General features: G+C 37.1%; 1 protein-coding gene across 3 annotated transcripts; it reads left to right on the top strand.

The window, feature by feature from the left end:
- The first annotated feature begins 1,757 nt into the window (after positions 1–1,757).
- On the top strand, positions 1,758–26,196 carry LOC145768297 (islet cell autoantigen 1-like). Of its 3 annotated transcripts, none has more exons than XM_082579772.1 (14): positions 1,758–1,872; positions 2,232–2,412; positions 4,909–4,981; positions 5,394–5,517; positions 5,805–6,003; positions 6,580–6,645; positions 9,322–9,480; positions 14,684–14,784; positions 14,955–15,043; positions 16,681–16,797; positions 22,392–22,526; positions 23,641–23,847; positions 24,611–24,832; positions 25,509–26,196. In XM_082579772.1, the coding sequence occupies exons 1-14, from the start codon at positions 1,862–1,864 to the stop codon at positions 25,628–25,630; spliced, it is 1,806 nt and encodes a 601-aa protein (XP_082435898.1). In that variant the 5' UTR covers positions 1,758–1,861; the 3' UTR covers positions 25,631–26,196. The 3 variants fall into 3 exon arrangements, with proteins under 3 accessions (XP_082435898.1, XP_082435899.1, XP_082435900.1); XM_082579773.1 differs by having other exon boundaries at positions 14,702–14,784; XM_082579774.1 differs by lacking the exon at positions 16,681–16,797.
- The last annotated feature ends 624 nt before the right edge of the window (positions 26,197–26,820 follow it).

Here is a 26,820-nt window from a genome sequence, read left to right on the forward strand (position 1 = left end):
AATTTATTTAAAAAACAATCTAAGTTAGATTTTTTGAAAATCTCAACAAATCTTTTCCCAAGAATGGTAGGCTACATCAAAAGAAAATGCTAAAATCGTCTCCTTCGGTTAGGCCTATATCTTTCGGTTTTGTATCTAAGAAAGCTTTCAATATTTTATCAAAAAAATATAAAAGTATCCATTTAAATGTAGGCCGGGGACTAGGCTAGCATATTTTTTAAGTTTGGTTTCAGATTCAACTTCCAGATTCAAAACAAAACGTTTCCAATCAACTCTGTACAAAGTTATAAACTTTGGTAGAGAGTTTGCTTTGTTGAACCATAGAGAAATAAAACATAGTAACTTTAGCGGGTTTAGCATACTTTATTTCACACAAAATATAACATAATTAAATAAAATAAACTCAAACGTTTTCGACACGTAGGCTACGTGTGTCTTCATCAGGAATTAAATCTGCAATACATAAAATGAAAGATCGTAAGATAAATTTGACTATGCACTGTAACTGTAACGACACTCTGGACTGAAAGCACAAACTGAACAAACGATACGAGAATGATTGCGAGTAAATTATGCGGTGGGAAACAGATCACGTGAGGTGTAGACTACAGGCATTGGACAAAACAATTAGAACACACACAAAAGGAACGATGAGCCACAGGCGAATAACTGCCGGTTGAGAGATGGATTGTTACGTTTGATTCTTAAGGCTTCCATGATCTTAAGGCTTCCATGACAAGGGCCGGGGAGCACTTAAACCCAAACCTAACAACTAAAAGTGCAATTAAAGAGCACATCACCTCTTGTGAAACGTGCACTGACAATGTCTCGATCGACCAATTTAAAATCATCTCTCGAGGCAGATCTGATTTTCAGACTAAGATCATGGAAGCCTTAAGAATCAAACGTAACAATCCATCTCTCAACCGGCAGTTATTCGCCTGTGGCTCATCGTTCCTTTTGTGTGTGTTCTAATTGTTTTGTCCAATGCCTGTAGTCTACACCTCACGTGATCTGTTTCCCACCGCATAATTTACTCGCAATCATTCTCGTATCATTTGTTCAGTTTGTGCTTTCAGTCCAGAGTGTCGTTACAGTTACAGTGCATGGTCAAATTTATCTTACGATTTTTCATTTTATGTATTGCAGATTTAATTCTTGATGAAGACACACGTACGTGTCGAAAACGTTTGAGTTTATTTTATTTAATTATGTTATATTTTGTGTGAAATAAAGTATGCTAAACCCGCTAAAGTTACTATATTTTATTTCTCTAAAGTTATAAACATTGGCACAAGTTTAGCCTACGCATGCTCCGGTTGAAATATAACGTTTGTGTTTTGTTTCTTTTACTTTTAGCCTATGAATGATTGATCAGAAATAAAAACAATTAAATTGAAAACTTCTTGACGTTGCAGTTCAATTTTTATTTCAATAAAAAACGTGAGCTATTTGCATTGCAATCGGAGGAAGCACGACAAAGAAAATAATTCAAGTTGACAGGAAATATATATTATTAAAATTATAAACGTCTACAATGCTTGATGCATGAATAGGCAGATAGGCAACTGCACAAATAGTCTGAAACGCTTTTTATTAGCTTTTCAGAACCACATAACTCCCTAATTTAACAAAATAGCGGAAATTATCTCCCTTTTCAGGAACAGCATTCCGTTTTTGAAACAAAACTCTGTTTTCCGTCAATAACATTTTCCACTTCTACGTATCACTTGATTTCTTGATTCAGAAAATTGACACAAATCTCGAATCTGATTTCTAAAGAGTGACAACAACGTTTAGCATTAGAGTGTATTTTGTATTCTTGAAGACACTGAAGAAGTGATTTACTGGTGGCGTATTCATGTCTAGATAGTGAGTTGTCTTTCTGATTTATAATATTATTTATGTTGCTTGATTTGCACCAAATTATCATGTTGGTCATCTTTGTGGTCATAAATTTATGAAACATTAAACCTTTTTTTTCAATCCAAATAATAATTTCTTTTCCTGTTTACATTAATTTGGATGTAAACCTATTATTGCTTGCATTATCAGCTCCTTTGTTAATTTGTAGGCCTGAAGGATAAGCATATCTTCAAAAACAGGAAATTGGATTGTGTAAGCTTGAAAGATTCATAAACTCTATAAATGTGGATATGATGCTGCATGGAAGATATCTATTTTGTTATAATTTACTCTAAGTAAACGAACTTTTCATTATCAAATTGCAGCGACCATTCTGGATTTTCTGGGCAATCTTATGATCGGAATGTTTTTGAAGCAAATTTATCAACAGTGAATAAACTGCAAAGAGATTATTGGAACGCGAAGCAAGTTATACGAAAAAAGCTTGGAAAAGAAGAAGATAAACATGTTGTAGCCAGTGATTCTGAACTTGATGCTAAATTATCGGTAAGGCTCATGGAATAGGCCTAGTGAAATATGATTGTTTGAAATGGTAAGCTGTTGTTTTTGACACATTAAAAGTATAACTTAGCCTTCATAGACATTTTGTTAGTAATTCAAAATAAGAAAACAAATCAATATCTTTTTTCCTTAGTCTGAACCTTAAAACATTTGACCAGGGTAACACTCACAATAATATTTCAATAAAATTTTATTTGTGTCGTGGAACCGGTTTTCTTTCATTAGGAATCGTCAGCACAACTGAGTCAAAACAAAATTTAGCCTACAGTATAAATAAATGTCAGCACAACTAAACCAAAAACAAACGAAAAATCACATATTAATTAGGTAAAAATGTTCATGACCTCCATATTCTTTTCTTTATTTCTTCCTTTTCTTCATTGTTTTAGCAATAACGTAAATATTACAATTTCTATTTGACCTAGCTTGAGCAAGTAACAGCAAACACTTGAAATTTCAAATAAAATTTACTAAGCACAAGCCTTAAAGCAGCCGGCAGCAGTGCTTAAATAAATAGTAGTGCTTAAATGACCGCCGGTGCTACCTCCTCAGTCGGCCAAGTTTGGCCGCCGGTTTCTTCTAGCCAATCGTTTAATTTCGCAATAGAATGATCGTGGATTAACTGTCGAAAATATGTAGTATCAAAGAGTGACGCTGAATTAGGTCAGCGGCAGCGCATCATAATCACCACTGTTGCATTGTGCGGGAACATTTGCTATTGTATGGAATATATCCAGCTACGATCACCAGCGCTGTAAGTCTTCTTTGTAATTCCCGAGTCCCAACGTTTATTTTAACAAAGTGTTAATCCGAAGTGCTACTTTACTTCGGCTGCCATGCCGCCGCCGGCTCCCATGCCAGTTGACATCCCATGCCATGGAAAAACACTTGTCTTCATAGTTGAGAAATGCTTTCGCTGTGGATTAGTGACTTCATACCCTCAATGGTGACATCATATCGGTATAAATGGTCAGGTTTTATGAAAGACGGTATGCAGTTGAACAATTTACTGAGTAGCGAGCAATTGAAGCAATTTAGTGTCGTTAGATGATTGTGCAATACCAGATTACAATCCTGATAAAGCAGTTATTGCGTGGTACAACGATTCTATTGCAGGACGTTGCCCAGACTTTAACAACGCCAAGTGATCATTTTAGCATTGTTGCAAGTTTAATTGTATTTACTTGTGCTATCGTTATTTGTATTTTGGCCTCCAAGCGTGCAGATTTGGCTGCCGAGAAGGAGCTATCGGTAGGCCACGATGGCTGCCGGAAAAAAACATGAGTTTTAAGGCCTGAAGCAGGAAGATTACAGAAATACTATGTCGGTGAAATCTAGAATAAACGCTTCTATTACATCATCATGCTAATTTGCAATTATGCAAAAAGGTAAAGCAATCAATGTGGCAGAAATAGGTGACAAGGTTTGGAAAAACTAGAAAAAAATAAATTTTATTGAAATACCAGTACTATTGTGAGTGTTAGCCTGGTCAAATGTTTTAAGGTTCAGACTAAGGAAAAAAAGCTATTGATTTGTTTTCTTAGTGATTGCTTTCTGTATTAGGTAGATCGTCCATTTGATCAAGTGTCATAGTACCAGATCACCTTTTCCAGTTAGTTTTCCCACTTTAAATCAAAATAACTATTAAATATCAAAGCCACCTTAACAGCCTGTTTCACTGCATAGTTTGTACCAGGGGTGGGTAATTTTTAACAATGTGCTGGCTTCAAGGTTTTCAATCATTCAGTCTGCCAAGAGCAATTCAGCAAGTTGAAATGTGAAGCATCCTTGTTGTGCTTAGTAGAGTCTGGGTTTAAGAGGGGTCTGTAGAGCATGAAGAGGTGCTGCAAGGGTATCTCTCTCCTGTCCAGACAAATTTTGATGTCCATAATTCAGAAGATATAAATTCCACTTGTTGCATTTAAAAATCATCAACATTTATGTAACTAAAAAGATCCAATTGGGTAGTTGTCTAACCATATAGTCTTGACAACCGACACCTGATCAAGATGTGGCTGTGTGTCAATGAAAATTTCTTAGCACGGAATGTAGTGCCAACCCTTGTTCATGTTACTCAAAAATAACTTTCCAATAAATATAAATATCACTATTAATATATCTAGCTAAAAGTTTTTTCTCTATTTGTGTTAAAATGTTTTATGTCGTTAATTTAATGACCATTGACCATCTCATCCTTTTACTGTCTTCCTGCATAACTTACCCATCTACTTTCCATTGAAGTTATTTAGATTTGGACTGCTCGATATCCATATCAGTTGACTACATATCCTCAAGTGGTGGTAACTGACTAAGTGATGCTAAAAAGATTTATTGCTCATTAAAATTGTGCAGCTTTATCGTGATCCTTCAAGACAGACTGAAAGATTGTCTTTATTACTTTCCCATTAACTGTTTTTGTCTATGACAAAATATGTTTTTTTAAGCTGTGTGAATGTTAACTGCACACTTTTCACTTCTCAGCTATTTCATTCAATTCAAGATACTTGTGTTGACCTCATAAAAACGTTGGAAAAATACCAGAAATGTGTGTGCGGTAAGTCTGATGAAAAAATTATATTTTGTATTGTTAAGTTACATTTGTCTAATGTCCATCAGAGTAAATATCATTTCTTGGCCTGTTTTTTAATAAAATTACTAATGTTTTATTGCTCTTACAGGATCATTTTACAAGTTTTCCTTTCAACTTAATTAATGCAATACGTGTTATTTGTTTTGCATGCTTTATTGTTGTATTTAGGCTGAGTTGAAGCTTTGAATTAAATGAATGGAAATATCATCTCCTAAAGCCAATCTTCCAGCCCCCTTTTCCACATTCTATCAAGTGTTTTGCTAAAGTTACAGCCGCTTGCTTTTAGAGTACTTTTAAACTTTTTTCTTGCATGTTTTAAGATTCTCACCACTAAGCTACACGGCCAACAGCTTAAATTGCATGTTTTTGTATACAGTTCTTTCAAGGGAAGAAAATGCCATGGGCCGGTTTTTAAAAGATCAAGGATCTTTGGATAAAACTCCTGCAGGAAAGATGATGGGAGCTGTCGGAAAAGCGCAGTGTTACACTTCACAACAAAGGTATGTTGTAAATTTTAAGAACTTAAAATTGGTGAATTGTTTAGTTGGTTGTTTGTTAGGAATTTCTCAATGCACATTGCTTTGTATAAGTATATCTAGTTTATTTGTGGAAAACAATTTTTTTTTTCATGAAAAGCGATTACAAGTTATCTAAATGGTTCTCCGGGAAATTTATTTGAAACAAAAACAAAGAAAATTTCAATCAAAACAAAATTATTTTTGTTGCACAAACCTCACATTTGGTTACGGTGGTAATGAAAATATAACATCTAAAATTTGATCCACAGACTCAACTTGCGACACTCACTTGGTCGTTTACGTCATGATATTGAAACATTTCGTTATCGTGCTGTTGGTGACAGTGTTCTTTCAGTTGACCAAATGGAAGCTTCTAGAACACATTACCGGGCGTCGCTTCGTTGGATGCAAGATATCTCCACCAAGCTTGACCCAGAACAGTATAAGAAATTAGAAAAGTTCAGAAAAGTGAGAAAATCGTTTTACGATTAGTTACTACAGTAGATAGCCTAGTATTGTTTACAACTGTACAGTGTACATGCAACAAAATAGTTGATCGGGAGGATAGCTTTGCATGTTCATTTGATCCCTCCTGTAAACAGAATGTCAATATAATAACTTCCAAAATCTGATACCTGATCCAAAACATCAATGGAGCTACTTTTTTTAGAACAGCAAGCTTAACAGATTTCATTTTGGTTCTAATCAAAATTTTAAACTTCTTGCCACATAATTTTAGACAAAAATTTTTGAAGATATTTTATATGATGTGTCACTTCTAAGTTTGCGGACAATTAGATTCAATTCTCTGTCGGACCACACCAAAATTTTTATAGAAAGAATACCGAATTTATTTTTTGATTAAAAATTTATACAAAGTATAATACACTTGTTTAATTTTAAACTATCAAAGAATAACTTAGCTTCTGTTTTAAATAATATGCTATTTCTATTTTCAAATATATACCGTACTATTCAAAATTGTCCTTAAGTTTTCATAAAAATTTTGGAGTTGTTTTTTTTTTATCAGTTTTTCGTTTTCAGGTCCAAAATGAAGTTCGGCTGAACAAAGAAAAATTTGACAGACAAAAGTGGGCTGTTTGTCAAAAGGTCAGTTTCTCTTCATCGCATCAATTTTTTGCAGTGCCTTTATCTCGCTTACTTTTCAAAAAGGTTTTTGAAGATTTAGTTGACATTTTGCTGTAGACTACACTGCAGCGGTTATTGGTTATGAGGGCCAGAGTTTTTGAAGTAATAAAAATAATTTTTGTAACTAATCTATATCGTTGACGTAAAACCAAACCGGGTTATGTCCACTTTTAGGTTTTATTGTTTTATTGCAGTTTCTCGGTTTTTGAACGTAGCTCTTTCCAGCACTCCGGGTTTCAGCCTTGTATGTAATCAAATTCAAGGTGAAGCTATGGACATACTCCCAAATATCTCGCATACTTTGAAAGCAAAACTGGGCTATGTGCAATTCTGTGGACATAGCCCTTTTCTAGCTTGATAGTATAAATAGGTCTATGTCTAATGCTACCATAAATTATGGACATAACCCCCTTATTATGGAATCGTGCCAAGGATCTATGTTCAATTTTCCATTCAGGTCATGATGCAAATTAAAAAAAAATGCCAAAGATTCAGTCCTTTCTATGGAATTGTAACATATTTGAATTGCTAAACAACATTCGTGTGAAAATAACTTGTGCAGTGCACCTGAATTAATATGGTATGATAACTGGTGTATCATCGTGCATTCATGTTATTGTTAATCCTTCCTTTTCTGGTCAGGTGGTTAATGACCAGTCTGGTTGACAGTCACTATACTGATATTCCTGCGCTCATGGTTCGCTTCTTGTTCAAGTCACACTTGTGGTAGAGTGACAGAAAACCTATTGCTACATTAAGACCTTAGCTGATACAAAGCGACATTTAATAATATAACTTATCAAACAGTTTTTTCTTTGTCAATTGTGAAATGGTATTGACACTAAAAACTTCACTTGTCCCAGATGGCAATTTAGGTATTGATAGAAGCTGCGTTTCTCCTTGATAAGAAGCTAGTAGGCCTACAGCAAGCCAGTTGACACTTTTTTTCGAAGTGTCTTACTGTCTATGAACAAGCGCCACTCTTGAGCTCTATATTGTGGTACTTCCATTTTCAGCAGAAGCCTTTTGATGTCTTTGCAGTAAACAAATTCATCTTGTTGGCAAAAATATGAAAGCAATTCTTTTTCTCTAGCGTGGTAAAATGTTATGGAAGCTTCGATTCCAAGACAGTTTTTGTCTTTAAGTCGACATGCCGACATTTCTGCTGCTTCTTTGGATGGGCTAACATCCCTGATGAGATCACTCAGCTCCTCCCTGTCTGAATGTCTCTGGAATAGCTGAACTACTTTCAAACACACTTCCACCGCTGTTACTTGCAGAACTTTCTACCTCTTCATGAAACTCATTATACTCCATGGCCATGCACTTCCTCACAGTGAGGAACAGGTCATTGAGCAGATTCTAAATCTAGGTCATTCGAACTGCTTTTCTTGTGACGATTAAACCCCTGTATGTCTACCAAATAGAAGTGCCGTAGCAGTCATTGAAATGGCTTTTTGGTTCTCTCCGAACCATTGGTACACCAAAATTAAAATTTTTAACTGTACCTTTAGTCCACTTTCTCAGGCTTTCTACACATGCTTTGCAGACAATATGAGGTGCCCACGGCCTATCTTGGTCACCAAGTTTAACTTTAAAACTTAGCAAACATTAAACTTAGCTAATTTTCTCTTATAGCCAAAATTTGAAAATATTGATATCTCAAAAACTGGAGCCAATTGAAAGAAACAGATGTTAATTTTAAATTCAGAGGCAAAAATTGCCCAGAAATCGTTAAAATATCTTCGGCACTCGAAAAAAAAAATTTGTTGGCCAGTGTAATTTAAACACTGTAAAAGTAATATCACTGTATCATTTATCCAATGCAAAACAAAGCATAGCATAATTATTGCAATCTGCCGAGGATTACACTTACGAAGTGATATGCTACCATACAACAATTTGTGTTTGAAGGCGCCAGCTCTTCACCACAAACACAAATTGTTGAAGTAGGCTACAAAACTCCATTTGCAGATGACTACATGATTGCAAACAATGCCATGCTCTTTCAAAAGCACCACATCAAATCCAATCCTGGCAGTGTAATGGGCTATGTCCAGTTTTTGTTTTACAACCGGTTGTCACTTTGAGAGCCTCACTGGGCTATGTCCAAAAAAGGGGTGTAAAAAAAATGGGGGGTGGCACACAATTTTGAAAAACATCTAGTTGTGTGCAAACCAAGGAGAGCATGGTATGGTTTAAAGTATGTGGCACTGGTGTTTGATCCATTTGAGATATCAAAAATATTCAAAAAAATAAATGGTTTTTTACATTTATCTCAGTTTGATGATTTTGGACATAACACCATTTGGTTTTACGTCAACGATATACAGTAGATTCCGTTTGTTAATAAATAAGTTTTTGTAGCCAACACATCCAGGTATCATGAGGAAGTTTAATGTGAGCAGACCTTCAATAAAAATGTTACTAATGTTCAATGTTGTCGGTGTATTAGTGCGAATATATTGATTGTATAAACAAAAATACTTTATGTAAACTGTTAACATGTTTGGTGCACACTACACAGCATCCAAAACATTGTAAGGGCTACCTGTTTGCACGTTTTGCCATTTGCATTATCAACAGGCGATCTTCCTAACCGCTTCATGGTCTCATTTTTTTGTGATATTATTTCAGGTTGATCTTCTGTGCGCTTCTCGGAGCAATCTCTTTTCCAACACGTTAGTACCTTATCAGAATGACGCTTTGAAGTTTTGGGAGAAGACCGCGCACACAATGGCTGCGGTTCTCGAGAATATCAAAGATTACCAAAGTTATGAATTCAAGTTATTGAAGGTACGTTGATTGGTTGAGATGAACCTCACGTAGATGTCAGTATTCACTTAAGTATTAAATAAAAAGTCTATATAGTGTATTTTTGGTGTTGTTGTTCAACATGATAGCTTGTTTGAAAGGGTCTGCTACTATTCGGTGAGTTCGTGACCTCTAACCCCTAATCCTAAAACGGCAATGATAATTAGGCTACGGTACCCGATAGTTTAAAAAAAAAAAATTGGAAAAATCCCCCGTTAAAAGATCGGACTCACCGAAACGGGCCATTCCGTGTTTGAAATTAGGGCTCTTGACGTTATCACACCTGGAAAATCCTATCCCTGAGGATAGTGACTTGTATGCAAAGTTCAAACGAAGGCTCATGAAGGACGAGACATTTTGTAGGCTTTAAAATTTTATATTTGTGCTCCCTGTTATGAGCCTTTCATTTAAATATGTTAGTCATAATCGTCTACTCTTTCAATTTTTTTTGGTGTTTAAACTTCTGTTTAAGAGATTATGTTGCTGTAAATATAAATTGTTTAAGAAAAAGATAATAAAGAAAGTATTATTTAAAGTAATGTGCTTTTAAGTTCTAGTCACTAGTCAGGGGTGGGCAAACAAGTTACGTCAAGGCATTTTTAAGAAGTGTTGCATAAGATTTGACACCTTTTATTTTAAGATCTTTTTTACATAAATTTTTAATAATTTTTTGAATTGTTGTGGTGACATTGCTTTGAAAACGCATGAGTTTACGTAACAAGATGGCAATCTTTGTAGCAAAAACTTACAATCTTCCCTCAAGAAATAGTTCATATTCGACTTAGTGGTTGGCCACCCTTGCAGTAGTATGCTTGCTCAGTGGAACCAAAGTACATAATTGTTGTGAAATTAACTCTCAAATGACTTCATTAAACTGGTGTTGATCTTGCACAGTATGCTCTTCGTATCATTCACTCTTGTTTTCTAATGAATGAAAAACCTAACTTGCTTGAATTCGTATAAAAAAACGTTATTTTCTTTGTTTGATGGATGAAACATTTCTATCTATAACTGTGGCTTCATCCAAATTTTATGTATCACTTTCTTCTGTATTCTCTCAGCTTCGTTGATGTACTCTTTTTTGTTGCTTCCCAACTTTTCTCACAAGGAAGTTTCATAAGTTTATCGTTTATTGATAGTGGCACACTTACCCAGAACTGTTTTTGAATGCAAAATTGCAACATGGTTTATGTTGGTGAAATCTTGATTTTTTGACACTGCTAGCTTGACGCAGAACCACTTTCAACAATCATAAAAGTAGCTGAAAGTTAATTTTTCTAATCATTTTTATGTTATATTTTTTTTGCTGGATAAATATTGATGTTCTGTAATAATTTCAAAGTTTCGTAAAAAATCACGTAAAGTGGTATTTTAAGTTATGGTATGTGATATCAAAATAATGCCGATTAAATTAGTCTTGATGGGAATTGGGAAGTCAATATGAAAAGCTAAGACTAAAGTTGTGATATTCTGTTATGATCTTCATTGAAAAATCCTTGATTCAAATTGATTTTCTTTGGAAGAAAGCCAATGTGAAATTGTCCGATGATGATATGCACTAAACTTCAAACGGCTTGACGACAAGCTGACTTCGTCAGAACGCCTTGATCAACTCAAATACAACTACAAGTGATTTTTTTAATGCCTGAATGAGTAGATTTTGATCAGAATCCCCATCCGGACAGCAAAATCGGTCATTTTTCTGGGTCCACGTCTTTTAGGCGCAGACAATTAGACGCCGGTCATTTGGGTCTGCTACTATTCGGCGAGTCCGATTCGGCTAATCCGATTCGGCGAGTTCCCTATTCGGCGAGAGCCTTTTTCGGCGAGTGACCTATTCGGCGAGTTTTTGAAATTTTATTTTTGAAAGGGAATTATCGGGTACCGTAGCCTAATTATAATTGCCGTTTTTACATCGTTAAACGTTGCAGTCGTGCAGAAAGGAATAAAAATAAAATGTTTTAACTATTAAATTAAAATTCGTTACGTCAGTTCAGTTGTTTTTATTTCTGACTATCATGTGAAAAACAATACACGTCAACATAGCAAAGGTAGAAGCGACAAAACGCGAACGTTAAAACGTGCTTGAATTCGTCATGTCAGTTCAGTTGTTATCAAAAACAATTTACGTCAACATAGCAAAGGTGTAGAAAAAGGTAGAAGCGACAAAACGCGAACGTTAAAACGTGCTTGTGACCGAAGTAAGTTATTGAGTTGAAAAAAATTTGGCACGGTCGCAACACCTTCAGAAAAATTTACAAAATGAAGGGAAAATAAAAAAAGAAAATGTTACAAAAAAAAATCATGTTTAATGTCTATAAGTTAGTACTTTTGAATAGTTGAAATGATTGGTTTGGATCAACAAAAGCTTGGATTGAAAGGAAATTATCGGGTACCGTAGCCTAGTTATCCCAACCAGCAGAAATTGCCATTTTAACATCGTTTTAACGACGCTAAACGTTGAAATCGTGTAGAAAAGAGAACTTTGCTGACTAGGATACGTTGAAACTGGGAAACATTCACAGAAGCCCTTCGATTTGTTCCAAGAACCCATTTAGCCTAACAGTTCATTTGTACATTGATTCAACGTCTAAATACATTATCTTAAAAATGCATAATCTTAAAAATGCAACGTATCGAAGGGCTACTGTGAATGTTTCTCAGTTTCAACGCAGGCCTTAAAACTCGTGTTTTTTTCCGGCAGCCATCGTGGCCTACCGAGAGCTCCTTCTCGGCGGCCAAATCTGCGTGCTTGGAGGCCAAAATACAATAACGATAGCACAAGTAAATAGCATTAAACTTGCAACAATGTTAAAATAATCACTTAGCGTTGTTGAAGTCTGGGCGACGTCCTGCAATAGAATCGTTGTACCACGCATTAAATGCTCTATCGGGATTGTAATCCGGTATTGCGGGACCATCTAACGACCCTAAATTGTTTTAACTGCTCGCAGCTCAGTAAATTGTTTCAACTGCATACCGCCTTTCATAAAACCTGACCATTTATATCGTTATGATGTCACCATTGAGGGTGTGAAGTTACTAACCCACAGCGGGACATTTCTCAATTATGAAGGCACGTGTTTTACCCACGGATGTCAACTAACAAAGTTCTCCTTTTTAACAACGATTTAATGTCCGACAACATTAAATCGATATAAAAACGACAATATCGCCAGCCGATGTAAATTAGCACTTCGGATTAACACTTCGTTAAAATAAACATTCGGGAATTGCAAACAAGACTTCCAGCGCTGGTGCTCGCAGCTGAATATATTCAATACAACAGTAGTGCTTCTGACGCGCTGACCTAATTCTGCGTCACTCTTTGATACTACATATTTTCGACATTTAATCCACGAACATTCTATTGCGAAATTAAATAATTGAGAAACCGGCGGCCGAACTTGGCCGACGGAGGAGGTAGCACAGGCGGCTATTCAAGCACTACTTAGCGGCCATGGCCGCCGGCTGCTTTAAGGCTTGCAACGTATCCTAGTCAGCAAAGTTCTCTTTTCTACACGATTTCAACGTTTAGCGACGTTAAAACGATAGGCCACACATTTGGTTAGCCTTTTCATTCTGTTACTACAATGTAAAAATGAACTGTTAGGCTAACTGGGTTCTTGGAACAAATTTTTGATGGTAGGGATAACTAGGCTACGGTGCCCGATAATTTCCTTTCAATCCAAGCTGTAAGCCACACATTTGTTGATCCAAATTAATCATTTCAACTATTCAAAAGTACTAACTTATAGATATAAACATGAATTTTTTTTTTGTAACATTTTCTTTTTTTTATTTTCCCTTCACATCTTAAATTTTTCTGAAGGTGTTGCGACCGTGTCAAATTTCTTTCAACTCAATAACTTACTTCGGTCACAAGCACGTTTTAACGTTCGCGTTTTGTCGCTTCTACCTTAAAAACAACTGAACGGACATGACGAATTCAAGCACGTTTTAGCGTTCACGTTTTGTCGCTTCTACCTTAAAAACAACTGAACGGACATGACGAATTCAAGCACGTTTTAGCGTTCACGTTTTGTCGCTTCTACCTTTGCTATGTTGACGTGTATTGTTTTTAATATGATGGTCAGAAATAAAAACAACTGAACTGATCTGACATGACGAATTTTAATTTAATAGTTAAAACATTTTATTTTTATTCCTTTCTGCACGTTCAGCGACGCTAAAACGATGTGAAAACAGTTAGGCTACGGCACCCGATAATTCCCTTTCAAAAATAAAATTTCAAAAACTCGCCGAATAGGGCACTCGCCGAAAAAGGCTCTCGCCGAATAGGGAACTCTCCGAATCGGACTAGCCGAATCGGATTAGCCGAATCGGACTCGCCGAAACGGGCCATTCCGCGGTCATTTAGGTGCTATTCCCAGTAAAGTCTGCAGATTGTATCAGCTCAGCTTTGGCAAAACCTAGTCGGGGTTTTGACTGAAAACTAAGTTACTCTTCACTCAAACCTACCACCCGCTTGAGGTATGTTTTTTACTGATGTTTAGTGTAGTTATGATTTGACTTAACTAAAAGTGAACTCAGTCATGTACGAAAACTTGAATAATTTATTGATAAAGCTTTCGCCGACGCAAACCTGGATTAACAACAAATAAATGCCGAACACGCGCATTAAAATCAATATATTTTTCTGTTCAATATAACATTTTGTGTGAAAAGCATTGCCGGTTTAAGCAGCCTCGCTCACGGAAGCCATGACATATTTTTCTGTTCAATGCAACATTTTGTGTGAAAAGCATTGCCGGAAAAAGCAGCTTCACTCTCTGAAGCCATGACTAACAACAAATAAATGCACGCGCATTAACAATACAACATATTTTTCTGTTCAATATAACATTTTGTGTGAAAAGCATTGCCCTACCTGCCAAGTTGATACAATCTGCAGACTTTATACTAGAAATAGCACCTAAATGAACGGGCGCCACAGTGCTCCGCACCTAAATATCCAGACGCCACACTGTGCGCGCCTATTTGACCGGCGCCTAACTGTCTGCGCCTAAAAGACTTGCTCCTATTTTTCTGTCTGTGCAGTGCTTTCAAAGTTCTGCTCCTAATCAAACCACCACTCACAAAATCACATTTATGTTTTGCTTGGTTGTACGTACGTGGTGGCATGCCAATACTAACATTGCACATCAATCGCTTTAATTGCAAGGGTCTAAACCCGCTGCAGGAGCTTGACACCTTGAAAGAAGACAATGACGAGAGCAAGAAAGCGGATGAAAAGGAGGAAGATAACAAATCGGATGACCAACAGTACGTATGCGTTCGTTATTTTACCTCAGCAGATTGCTGTGGTATAACCTTAAGCCATGAACTTAGTGTTCTTAGCTATGTTCAATGTTCATTTGATATAATGTTAACTCTCATACACTCTCTCATAGCAATGTTGCTTATTTTTTGCAAAACTAAATATTTTTCACTAGATTGATTTGCCTGAGTGAGCCCGAGACTTCTGAGACTAATCCCAGTGAACAGGGTATAGAAAAGTCAAGTTCTCTTGCGAATGAACAAGGTATGATAATGTCAGCTGTTTTGTTTTGGGACAGCTTGATTTTCTATTCTTTTGTAGCATCGGTTTTAAAATCTTCTTACTCTGACGGCGTGTAAACTGTAGAAGATGCAATCATGTTCTTTTCAATTTCGAATTTTCTACTAACCAATGACTAATAATCTAACCAACCTACTTTTCTGAGAAGGAGATCGATATGATTTTGATTTCAATTCCAAACTTTTTCTTGGTGAATTTCCCAACCCTGAGATGATTACTTTGCGTATGGTCATTCTTATCTTGTTAAAAGGATATCAAAGTTGGATGAGGTTTATTTGATCAAATATGCACCTCAAGTTCATAACTGGTCTTATCTTAACCATGAATTCGTGCCTTACCCGAATGTATCCCCTTCATCAGCACCGGTTTTGCCTTCATTCAATTCAACATATCTTTATGAAAACAATGCACTGTTCTGCAATGAGCAGTCTGCATCTTCGTAGAATAAGGCTGCTGTAGAATGAGACGTGTTGGGCTAATTGCCCAAAACTATTTGTTGCATCAATCTAAGTGGTTCTTGCATATTCCATTTTGCCTGGTCATGCAGTTCAATGTCATGGTCATGTATGTAGACCGACCATAGGGTAACTGTATCCGGAATGGCCCGTTTCGGTGAGTCCGATTCGGTGAGTCTGATTCGGTGAGTCCGATTCGGTGAGTCCGATCCCTTAACGGGGGATTTTTTCAATTTTTTTTTTTAATTATTGGGTACTGTAGCCTAATTATCATTGCCGTTTTAGGGTTAGGGGTTTGGGGTTAGGGTTAGGGGTTAGAGGTTAGGAACTCACCGAATCAGACTCACCGAATCGGACTCACCGAATCGGACTCACCGAATAGTAGCAGACCCAACTGTATCGATGCTGATATCTTCTTATTTTACAATATGTAACTTTAAATTTCAAAGATTATTGCATTAAAATGACGTCAGTATTTTATTATTTGATCAATCACTGAAAAAGGTACGATCGATTGAAATCACTGAATCCGGTTACCCCATGTTTGGTGTAGAGTAGACATTAGAAGTTGCATAATTTAACATTTGCATGTGTCATTCATGTTAGCATCTATGTCAGTTCAATTTACGACATGGTGATGCGGCTATTAGGCTACATGGGCTTTGCTATGCTGAGAATCCTAAAAATGTCATTCATTTCGTTGTTTGCAACATAACCTATCTATTAGCCCTACATAATACATTCACAATAAACTCTATATCTAACATTTAGTTTATTTTTTTACAACGCAAATTTTTTATACAAAACATTTCTTGCAATAATTTATAACTTTGTCGCCTTCAAGTATTAGTCCTATTACTGTGCATGAAAATTTGATGTGGATGTAATTTTCAAAGATCGTTTGGCACTGAGTTCAGTAGAAATGCTTTTGCTCGCCTGTAAGCACAAGCTTGGGTGTTCACTCCCCAGGCAGCAAAATCCATTATTTAAAAATTAATTTAATGTCTGGAGATGTTGAATCAATTGAAAAATGATGGATTTTGCTGTCTGGGTCAGAATTATCGAGAGAGGCACTGTAAATGTGTGTGCAAATGTTTAGAGCGTTTGATTCACTAATTCACTCTTTGCATGTGCTTGCCGGTGTAGAGTCACTTTTAAACTTTTACGATGATTCCAATAATAACGGGCAGCTAGACGACGTTTATCATGACATCAGACAACTTGATGAATTGAATGTTAACCAACCACTGCTAGATGTCCATGGTGAGTTCCTAAGATGATGATTTTTGGTCATTAAATATTGTATCAGCCAGAGTTACATCAATTCACATTGAATTTGCATTTGGAAAGTTACACTCGTGATATTAGTACTTTTGTTGAGCCACTAGTTGGGGTTCAAAAGGGCCTTCTACATTGCAACCTAATCTTTATCAAATGCAATTCTACTTGTTTTTTTATAAAATCAAACTGTAAAAAATCATTGATGAGTATAACTATTGAAACTATTAATTTTTATTGTAACTTAAAATGTAATTAATTGCATTTGGAAGTAATTGTAATGTGAAAATTTCAAAACAGCGTAACTGTAATGCGATTAAAAATTTTGATGGTGTAATTGTAACGCAATTGAACTGAAAGCTATGTAATTGATCCAACCCTGGTATCAACACAAATATGACAGTTGTTAATCAAAACGTAAGTTCTTTGAACATGTGTGGTCAGTTAACTAACTTTTCAGCGTATTTGTTGCTTTTCATGCAGTGTTCTTGCAGGATATTGCAACAAGCTTTTTTTTTCGTCTTCATGGTTTTAGTTTGTACTTCAGGGGTGATCAAAAGTATTTCAATGGGCCATTTATGTGCTAATCTACAGTATTGTTTGGTGACAAGGTAAAAAACTGTTTGGTGACAGGGTAAAAAACTTTAACTTTTTTTTGAAAGTACTGTCCCAAAGTTGTGAGTAAACTTTTAATGACAGTGTGAAAATTGGTAACGTATTATAGGCGGGTCAATATAAGGTTTGACCCCAAAAAAATTTATACAAAAGGTTTTTTTGTTCCAAGTGTATGATTAGGTTGTACTATACCCCAGAAAAAAAGTCTACAAAAATCTGACCCCGGGAAAGTGGTCAATTTACATAATTTGAAAATGGTGACCCCCCAAATTTTTCAATGTACACAGATTTTTTTTTAGTTCAATTAACACACTATAAATATATTATACACATATAAACATGGTATCTATGCACCAAATGAACATATCAGAAACCGTCTGTGATGTCATTATGATGTCATGCAAGACATAGGCGTCGATTTTTTAACATTTAAGAAAAAATCTGAGAGGCAAGATGATAAAAAGTGTGAAATATGTACCCAAATTTGAACAGTTCCATAAGATTACCCTGTCAAAGCTACAAAAAAGAACAGAAAAGCAGGGTGGCTGCCCCCCCAAACAATTTCTACTGGGGGGCGCGCCCCCCTGCCTCCCGGGAATCGACGCCTATGATGGAAGAGTATATGCACTAAACGTCAGAAAATGTCAGAGATGAAGTACCATTTTTCAAGTTATGATTGTTACATACTAGTAGTCGTCACAGTTATCATCGGTACTGTCTGTGTCGTCTTGATCCAATGGAAGGACATTGTTTGGGTTTTCAAAGGACACAAGTTGGCATTGTCCACAAGCAGAGGTACACGGACATCCGTACCTCCTACATGTACATCGCCGTGTTGTGCAAGCGATCGTGCAATTACAATGCACAATCTTTAACAGATTGTCCGGTGCAGGGTTTTTCAGAGTCGTTACTGGTGCGAATTGTTTGTCCTCAATCTTCCAACCCCAGCCACTAGGGTCCAAATTGCTTTCTAGTCCTAACCATATCATTATTTGATAGTAAGCACGCAGGAAATGGAATATTGTAGAAGATGCAGTAGGTGGGAGTCGGACTGGCGCAACGAAGGATGACACTGAAACTACTTTCTTTTTCAACACAGAATGTCGCAAAGATGCCAGCGAATCGCTTTGCTTTCCAGCATAGAGTTGAACCATTGACTGTTTGCCATACTCTTCAATTGCATCCACCTTCTGGCCAGGTTTTGTAAATGCAAGTGCCAAGGATTCTAGCTCTTTGTCGCCTTTGGTGGCTTTCTGAACAGAGTGTTCTGTTTCCTATTCCGAAGATTCGTGAGGTGGTATCGCATCCTGTAAACGCATGGAGGAAGAGTAACTGAGAACATAGCTGTTGTCCGAGACATTCCTTTAGGGTATTAATATTGTACATCCTCTGATCTTTTGACCTCTTGTCCGAACGAAAATACATTGTCTTCTTCCGACTGTCCATATGATGGAGAAGAAGGATCAAGAGATCTGTGTCTTCTCCAACCAGGGTTGTAGTGTGGTATTCAGAAGCTGCAATAGCTGCCTGAACAATATCATAGTCGGCATCTCCTTCAGCGTTTATAACTGTGGGGCCTTTCTCTCGCAGTTTGTTGCTTATCATATTGATCAGGCCTTGCTTATTGCAGCCCTGTGACAGGAATTCCTCCTTGTTTCCAGTGAAGACTGTTGCTGGAGTGAAGCTCACTTTTGGATGATTTTTCTGCTGACGGCGTTGGTGGGTGCAGTCCTTCACTGGTGGTTGACCACGATAACCGTCGAAAACGATTGTCACCATCCCGTAATTGCGTAGGATAAAGTCGACATAGCCATCGGCAATGGCACTGTATGTGCTTCCCTTCGTCCATTGTACGCGATGCATGAAGGAACCACCATCAAGGACATACTTCTCGGTCTGTGGTACTTCATTGGTAACAGCCTCATCAGATAGGCTGCTTGCGTACTCATCGATTGCTTTAGCAAGCCGTGTTTTCTCTGGCCTCCTCATAATGTTGCTTGTCTTAAACAGGGCAGGTGGGAATGGGCTCAGTTCGTATTTTAGAACCTCCTCTAGAGAAAAGTCACCTGCATTCGATATGACCAAAAGTCTCTGAAAAAGTAGGGCGGGATCGATGGATCTATCTTGGGAAACATTGATGCAACATGAATCACGTAAAGTTTTCACTTTGTCTTTCCGTTTACTTGCATATGTAAAAACTGGCTGACCCTCCATTTTTTTCTAAGATTTTCCTCCCGACTGTTCGATAGTCATCAACATTTACGCCATCTTTCGCAATCACTCCAGTGATGATGTTCCTCTGCGTTGGATCCGCACAAAATGGACTGAATGATTGGAGCTTTTCTTTGATTTTGGCGAGGTCGGCTTGATCTCTCTTCATCCTTGCCCCACTCATTTCCTTATGCTGTGCACTCGTTGTAAATGCACGCTTGTTGAAGTCGGATTGAAGTCCTCCATCGCATGATTGTATTCTGAACAAGCTGGTGAGGATAACACCCACAAGGCTCGCTGCTCCTCGTTCATTCCACTACCCCTTGTCAAGCCACCGGTTGTCTTTAGCGATCTCATCAATGTCTGTTCAATTACAAGGTCCGAACTAAGGCCAACCCAGACTTTGTCGGTTCGCCTGATGACATGTAATCCATCCTGAAATTTCTTGAAGACAGCAGGGTCCTTCATTTTGAGGTTTTGCATGTTTTGCAAGTACAAGTATGCTGATTTCAAGTAGTTGTGCTGTTGTGGTGCCCTGCAGCAGCAAATATTGGTAAGCACTCGGCAACAGCAATAAGATGTCTATCCCAGGAACCAATTCGATCTGCCATCAGCAGCATTCGTGTACATTTGACCATGTTCATGTAAGAAATCCAAAGCTTACTTGTCCTGAATTTATCAGACAAGCCAAGTTTCTTCTTGTCAAGTGCTTGCTGAAGTTTAGCGTTTGTCTCCGAAGTAGCTACTGTTTCCAATGTGGTCTTTCCTTCTATCAACAAACAAGGTGTACATGTCCTCACACGACTTCACTGAACCAGCTAACTTGGGATCACTATCCATCATTTCAGAGACCAGCATCCCATTCAAGCATTTTTCTATCAAGAGGTGGCCCCGCTAAGCTCTCTGCACAGCTTTGCCACCCATCATATGCTTTACTGCATTGTCCCCATAAACAGTTTCGCGAATGTCCATCAGACCTGACCCTTGTGGACAATGCCAACTTGTGTCCTGTGAAAACCCAAACAATGTCTTTCCATTGGATCAAGACGACACAGACAGTACCGATGATAATTGTGACGACTACTAGTATGTAACAATCATAACTTGAAAAATGGTACTTCATCTCTGACATTTTCTGACGTTTAGTGCATATACTCTTCCATCATAGGCGTCGATTCCCGGGAGGCAGGGGGGCGCGCCCCCCAGTAGAAATTGTTTGGGGGGGCAGCCACCCTGCTTTTCTGTCCTTTTTTGTAACTTTGACAGTGTAATTTTATGGAACTGTTCAAATTTGGGTACATATTTCACACTTTTTATCATCTTGCCCTCTCAGATTTTTTCTTAAATGTTAAAAAATCGACGCCTATGTCTTCCATGACATCATAGTGACATCACAGACGGTTTCTGATATGTTCATTTGGTGCATAGATACCATGTTTATATGTGTATAATATATTTATAGTGTGTTAATTGAACTAAAAAAAAATCTGTGTACATTGAAAAATTTGGGGGGTCACCATTTTCAAATTATGTAAATTGACCACTTTCCCGGGGTCAGATTTTTGTAGACTTTTTTTCTGGGGTATAGTACAACCTAATCATACACTTGGAACAAAAAAACCTTTTGTATAAATTTTTTTGGGGTTGCCCCCATATTTTTCATATATTGACCCGCCTATTACCCATGAAGTGGCGAAATTCTGTTTTGTATGTTGTGGTGGAGGGTTTTCGATATTCAGAGATGCTGATCTGTGTTAGTTCACTGTTGACCACCTCTGGCTCTGGGCTACTCTTGATCACTTAATTTACTAAGAAAAATTTAATCCATATTATATAATCTACATGCAGTTGCCAGCTGTACTAACAAAACTTGTCAACGAATGTCACATATGTTGCTACATTCACTAATTTCATTTGAAGAGTAATTTTTAGGTTCTCTAACTAATTGGAATGACTAATCTGTAGTTCGTAAAAAAGTTATTACTGCTTCTTTGCATGTTTTTAATAACTAATTAATCATTCACAAGCATTATATAGAAGCACATTTAAACATCACCCGAAGTTAAGCAGTGCTTTCGATCATTCCTAGCATGAGCTGGGGTAGGCATAAACAGATTTTGTTTTTGCTTTTGCTTGTTTCAAACACTCATACTTACCCCGCAAACTAGTAACACACGTATCTCCATCAAATAGGTTTTTTTGCGCTGTTTGTGTCAAGTGTTGCCAGTCAGCCTCAAATATATTTTTGTTGTTGGTTTGAATCTTTATTTTCGGACCGAGAAAACTAGTGATAGGTTATTAAAGTTGGTAGTTTTGCAGACATGTAGAGGCTTTGAACCACTGACGCAAGCCCGGTTACCGATATTGGCAGAATGAAGTTTCTGATTGTCAAAGTGTTATTGCCTGGGAATTATTTGATCCATTAGATGCTGTTCATCTTTGTCATGTTCATTGTTTTGCATCATACTCATGCTGCTTGCAGTCTGCATGCACTGGCCAATAGCGACAAGAACGTCTCAGTCAAACAGATACTGCTGAAGAAAGTGACTCTCCTGAGACCAGTTTCATCTACTTTCCAATACAAATCCACGCAAATATTTTATCTTCTACAACATATCTCGAAATTAACAATCTGTGGAAATTGAAATTTGGAGCTCGTTGACCTCATGCTTGGTAGCAAAGACTATATTGATAAACCCGTGATAATTACCATTTTCAAAACATTATCTATCAAGCTTAATACCTGGTTTTAGACGACAACGATACTGGTAAGGCAAAGGAACCGGATAATCTTCTTCTGAGCGGTTTCGATGATAGTGATGAGACACAGCCCAGCAAGGAGGACTTGGACCTACTCAACGATATACTTGGAAATGAAGAAAGTTCAGGTAAATGTTTTCGTACACCAGTGGCTGAAACCAGGCGATTGACCAAGCATAGTATCTGATAAAGAAAATTGTTTTTCTTATAAAGTGAGGTGGGCCAGCTAGCATATGAACCAGTTGAAAGAAGTTTTTCTTCGGAAAACTCTCTTTAAACATTTGCCGATTCTCTTTGTCGACACGTATACTTATCATGCACGGGTCAAACCACTAGTCTGCATCATTGTAAAGTATTTGACGCATTAAAAGCCAGAGACACTGAAGAAGAAAAAGCATGAACTGACCACAGCGCGAATTTTTAAATTCATACCTTTTTCATATTTTTTTTTCTTCATATTTAATGTTTCGAAAATGTTTTACATGGCGACAATGCGTTTGTGTAGTAATATCATACGTACATTTGTTCTTCACTATTCTCGTGCAGTGTAAACGCGCCTTCATTACAACCTTCCAATCGATGATGACAATCACGTCCCAGTCAACCTGAACTGTTGATGAAACATGACTGTTCTGAGACTAGAGCCGGTTTTTTAAATGAAATTTTGTAATTTTACACAGCGCATTAACTTAACAGAGATGGTAGTTCTCTTGTGAGTTGGTACACACAGAAGGCTCTTGTTATTAGGTTTTATTGCTTTTGTTGTATCCCATTTCATGACTAAATGTTTACATGGCAAAGGAAAGGAAGTTAATCTTCCTTTCTATTATCTTTAATTTTCTTGCTAAGGAAACTAACAATCTACATGCTCTTGGTGGGAATTTAACCGACATCTTTGAATTAAGTTTGCAAAAGAAACTTTGGAAGGGACAAGACTTTGTGTGATTTGCACGTTACATATGATTGAATAATGCAACTGCTACTTGACATTTGACAATAATTTCCAAGCATTTACTTTACATTTTAAAAGCGGAAGTAGAACACGTTCCCTTGATCTGTCTTGAAAACTTAGTCTCTGGTTCTTTGATGCTTCAGTCAAACACCCTCACTACTCTGTCACTTAGCGGATAGTCTTTTGTACAATTTGTCATAATCTACTTTCAATCCGGCACAATTTAATCAACAGAATTTTAATGAGTGTCTTAAGAGACTTTATTTTATCATGTGCTAACCTCATGCTAGGCACCAAAGAGCTTGAGCAGCAGTGGGAGTCGGTGTTCGGAGACTTCGCACAAGCACCGTCCCAACCTGATGTTGCTGCTCCACAAGAGAACGTGGTCTCAGATGCAGATCTCTTAGGAGAAAGTTCCCACATGCAAAATCAAAACCCACCTGCCACCGGAGGAGGATTCCTCCCATCACAACTGATGGACATGATGATGAGTGGAGGTACTTATCCTAAGGATCTCTTCATTTTTAACTTTATTCTTGTTTTGAGGCTGCCAGGTTTATGTGATTCTCTCTAGTTAACGCAAAGCTATTCAGCCGAGGTTACCAGAGGGATAATTAAGCCTTAAATAAGTAGTGGTTATATCGACTACAAATTAAAGAATGTCTATTTATCGGATAACTCTACTTCCAAGAAGTGGGTAGGAGTGACAGAGATGAAAAAATCGAAAACTTAATTCATTGTGTTTCTTCTAGCCACTTAACGTCCATTCCAGTTCATGTTCTTGTTTTGACATTCTATTTCATCGTATCGGTGTGATGAGATAATACATAGTTAAAGCGTTGCTTCACTATTCTCATGCAGTGTAAACGCGCCTTCATTACAACCTCCCGGTCGATGATGACAATCACGTCCCAGTCAACCTGAACTGTTGATGAAACATGACTGTTCTGAGACTAGAGCCGGTTTTGAAAACCGACACAAAGTTCAGTTTTTGTAGTGACTTGCTTTGAACCATAAGCAACCAGAACTAAGCAACAACGCTTCATTTATTGCGACCAGTTTTTTGGATGCTTGACAAAAGCTAGATGCACAGCTGAAAACGTTTACAATTATCATGGCAAATACAGTGTTGCTGCTTGGATTTTTGAGTTCATTATTCAAAATTATTTGCTAAGCACAAAAGGAATAAACTTTGGTGATGTAGTTGAAAAGCTTCGGTTTAAAATTGTCGGTTTACTTGCATTATTTTTCAAAATCCAGGTGGAAACATGAATCAAATGACCTTCAACCAACAAGCTATGAGCATGCCACAGCAGGGTAACATTGGAGGAGCCCCGGTACCCCAAACGGGAGGTAATATAGTGGGAGGATATCAGCCTCCGAGCTATCAGTCAATGTTTGGGAACAATGCTCAAATGGGTGGCTTACAACAGCAAGGTGGGAACCTGCTAAACCAACCCATGAAAGTGCCATCAAAGAAAGGTTTGTTTTTAAGTAGAACTAAAACTAAACATAAACAAAGACATCTGTGCAATTTGGGATTCTTGATTTCCCTGAATTTGGCAAACGGGTTTTGAAAGATTAAAATATTTATCCAGATTCACAGCTTCTTCAGCAGATTACTTGTGACCTCAGTTATGAACTCCTTCCATATTGTTCTGTTTTTTGTTTTTTAATGCAACTCTGCCATGCTTTTCAGTCCTGTAATTTGCTTGATATTGTCATTTTTTTTGCTGGTTTGTCTTGTGCAATCCCAGTCAACCTTACATTTACAACACATCAACGTAAAAAATGTTTTTATGGGTCCAAATTTTTGCCTTGTGGTAAAGGCTTTTGATGTATGAATGGGAAGGCAAGTGAGCAAGCCTACCTTTACGTTCACGTTGAAGCATGTCGCCGTCTTTGTAAGACAAAACCTCATGTTCCTGTTGGGTGTGGAACCCGCACAAACTGGTCTGAAACGCTCAGTTTTATTGTTTTTCTTTTTTTTAAACTACAAAAACATTCAACCTAGAGGAGAGTTGAACCTGGTTTGTAGGATTGACGAACGTGTGATGCACGAAGTCGGGTTTTCATTAGTAATACAGGATCTGTCCTTACTATCCACGAAGATCGCTTAAAACTCATCTTCTTCAATTGATCAAGAGGTTTTTTTCAGATGTTTCCAAAGACAACAAAGCTGCCTGGTTCAATCTCTTTGCTGAGCTTGATCCTCTCCAAAATCCGGACGCTCTTGGAAAGAAGAAGGAAGATGAAAAAGAGAAAGGAGGAGCATGTTAAGATGATGGGAGCGAGTTTCATGGATTGTACTTTATATCATTTTAATGTTAGCCAACTTTAGGCCAACGTTAAAACTCGAAAGAATTACCTAAATTTGTGTCATCAAAATGACATGAATGGTGCTTTGGTAAAATGCATCATTCCATTTTATATCGATCCTCCTTTTAAACTTTTATGAAGCATGTGAAGACGTTTTCAGTTTTGCAATGGTCTGAATGAGGCCGGTATCTTATCGTATCTGTCAATCAAAATTTAGAACGCTTTATCACAGTTAGACAGATGTAACCGGGTTGTAATTTAAGAGGTACTATTAGTAGTTGTATATAGTCTTTGTGTCTTCATGCAGAGTTTTTGTTTTTTATTTATAACTAGATGCAGTTTACGCATTCCAAGCTTGTTTGTGCTGGAAAGTTTCAATTCAAAATTTTATCTAAAATTATGAGACCACTTGACTTTTTATTAGTAAGTTTTACTTTTATAAATAATATTTTGGATTTGGTGTTTTGCACAGCAAACAACTGAGCTATTGCCCAGACTGCAAAATCCGTCATTTTTACATTGATTCAACATCTGCAGACGTTGAATCAATGTAAAAATGACGGATTTTGCTTTTTGTAACATAGAACATAGAAAGCACCAAACATATAAAATGTTGGATGAGATGAATTGTACAGAACAATTTAAGTGGTCTCATACTCTCTGGCAGCATTGTATATGAAGCTTTTATTCACTTGTTAATTTTCGAAAGACTGCGAACTGTTTGTTTGAAGTCACCATTCTAAGTGCAATACATCACCGAATGCAGTTAAAAAATCGGAAGCAAAAATATCAAAGGAAATCATGTTTGGCGTTTACAGTAAAGTGAACACTTCGACTCCGTTTTAAGTTTTCTCGGTAAACCGAGCTTACAACAAAAAAGTTTGTTTCACAAGCAATATGTCATTTTCAAACAACTTTAAAAAATCATATTCAGCCTGAAAAATGTTTAAGTTTAAAAACTGATGCGTTAGATATCATGAAATTATCTGTCAATTTGTTCTAACAGTGTCAACTCGACGAATTTCGTGGTTACTGATTTTTGTTACGTGTCTTGTCGCTGTTTGTGATCTGTCAAGCATGCCTACGAATATGGTCATTTTATGTTGTTTAAACGTCGCAACTACGTAAAATGCTATTTTTATGACACAAAA

Source organism: Aplidium turbinatum, chromosome 4, assembly GCF_918807975.1.
Source record: "Aplidium turbinatum chromosome 4, kaAplTurb1.1, whole genome shotgun sequence".
Lineage (NCBI taxonomy): Eukaryota > Metazoa > Chordata > Ascidiacea > Aplousobranchia > Polyclinidae > Aplidium > Aplidium turbinatum.

What these genes read in the sequence shown, in the direction of transcription:
- LOC145768297 (XM_082579772.1), top strand. An exon ending in AACAAATCGGATGACCAACA is followed by an intron (nt 14,785 to 14,954) that starts GTACGTATGCGT and finishes ATTTTTCACTAG; the next exon opens with ATTGATTTGCCTGAGTGAGC. An exon ending in ACCACTGCTAGATGTCCATG is followed by an intron (nt 16,798 to 22,391) that starts GTGAGTTCCTAA and finishes ACCTGGTTTTAG; the next exon opens with ACGACAACGATACTGGTAAG.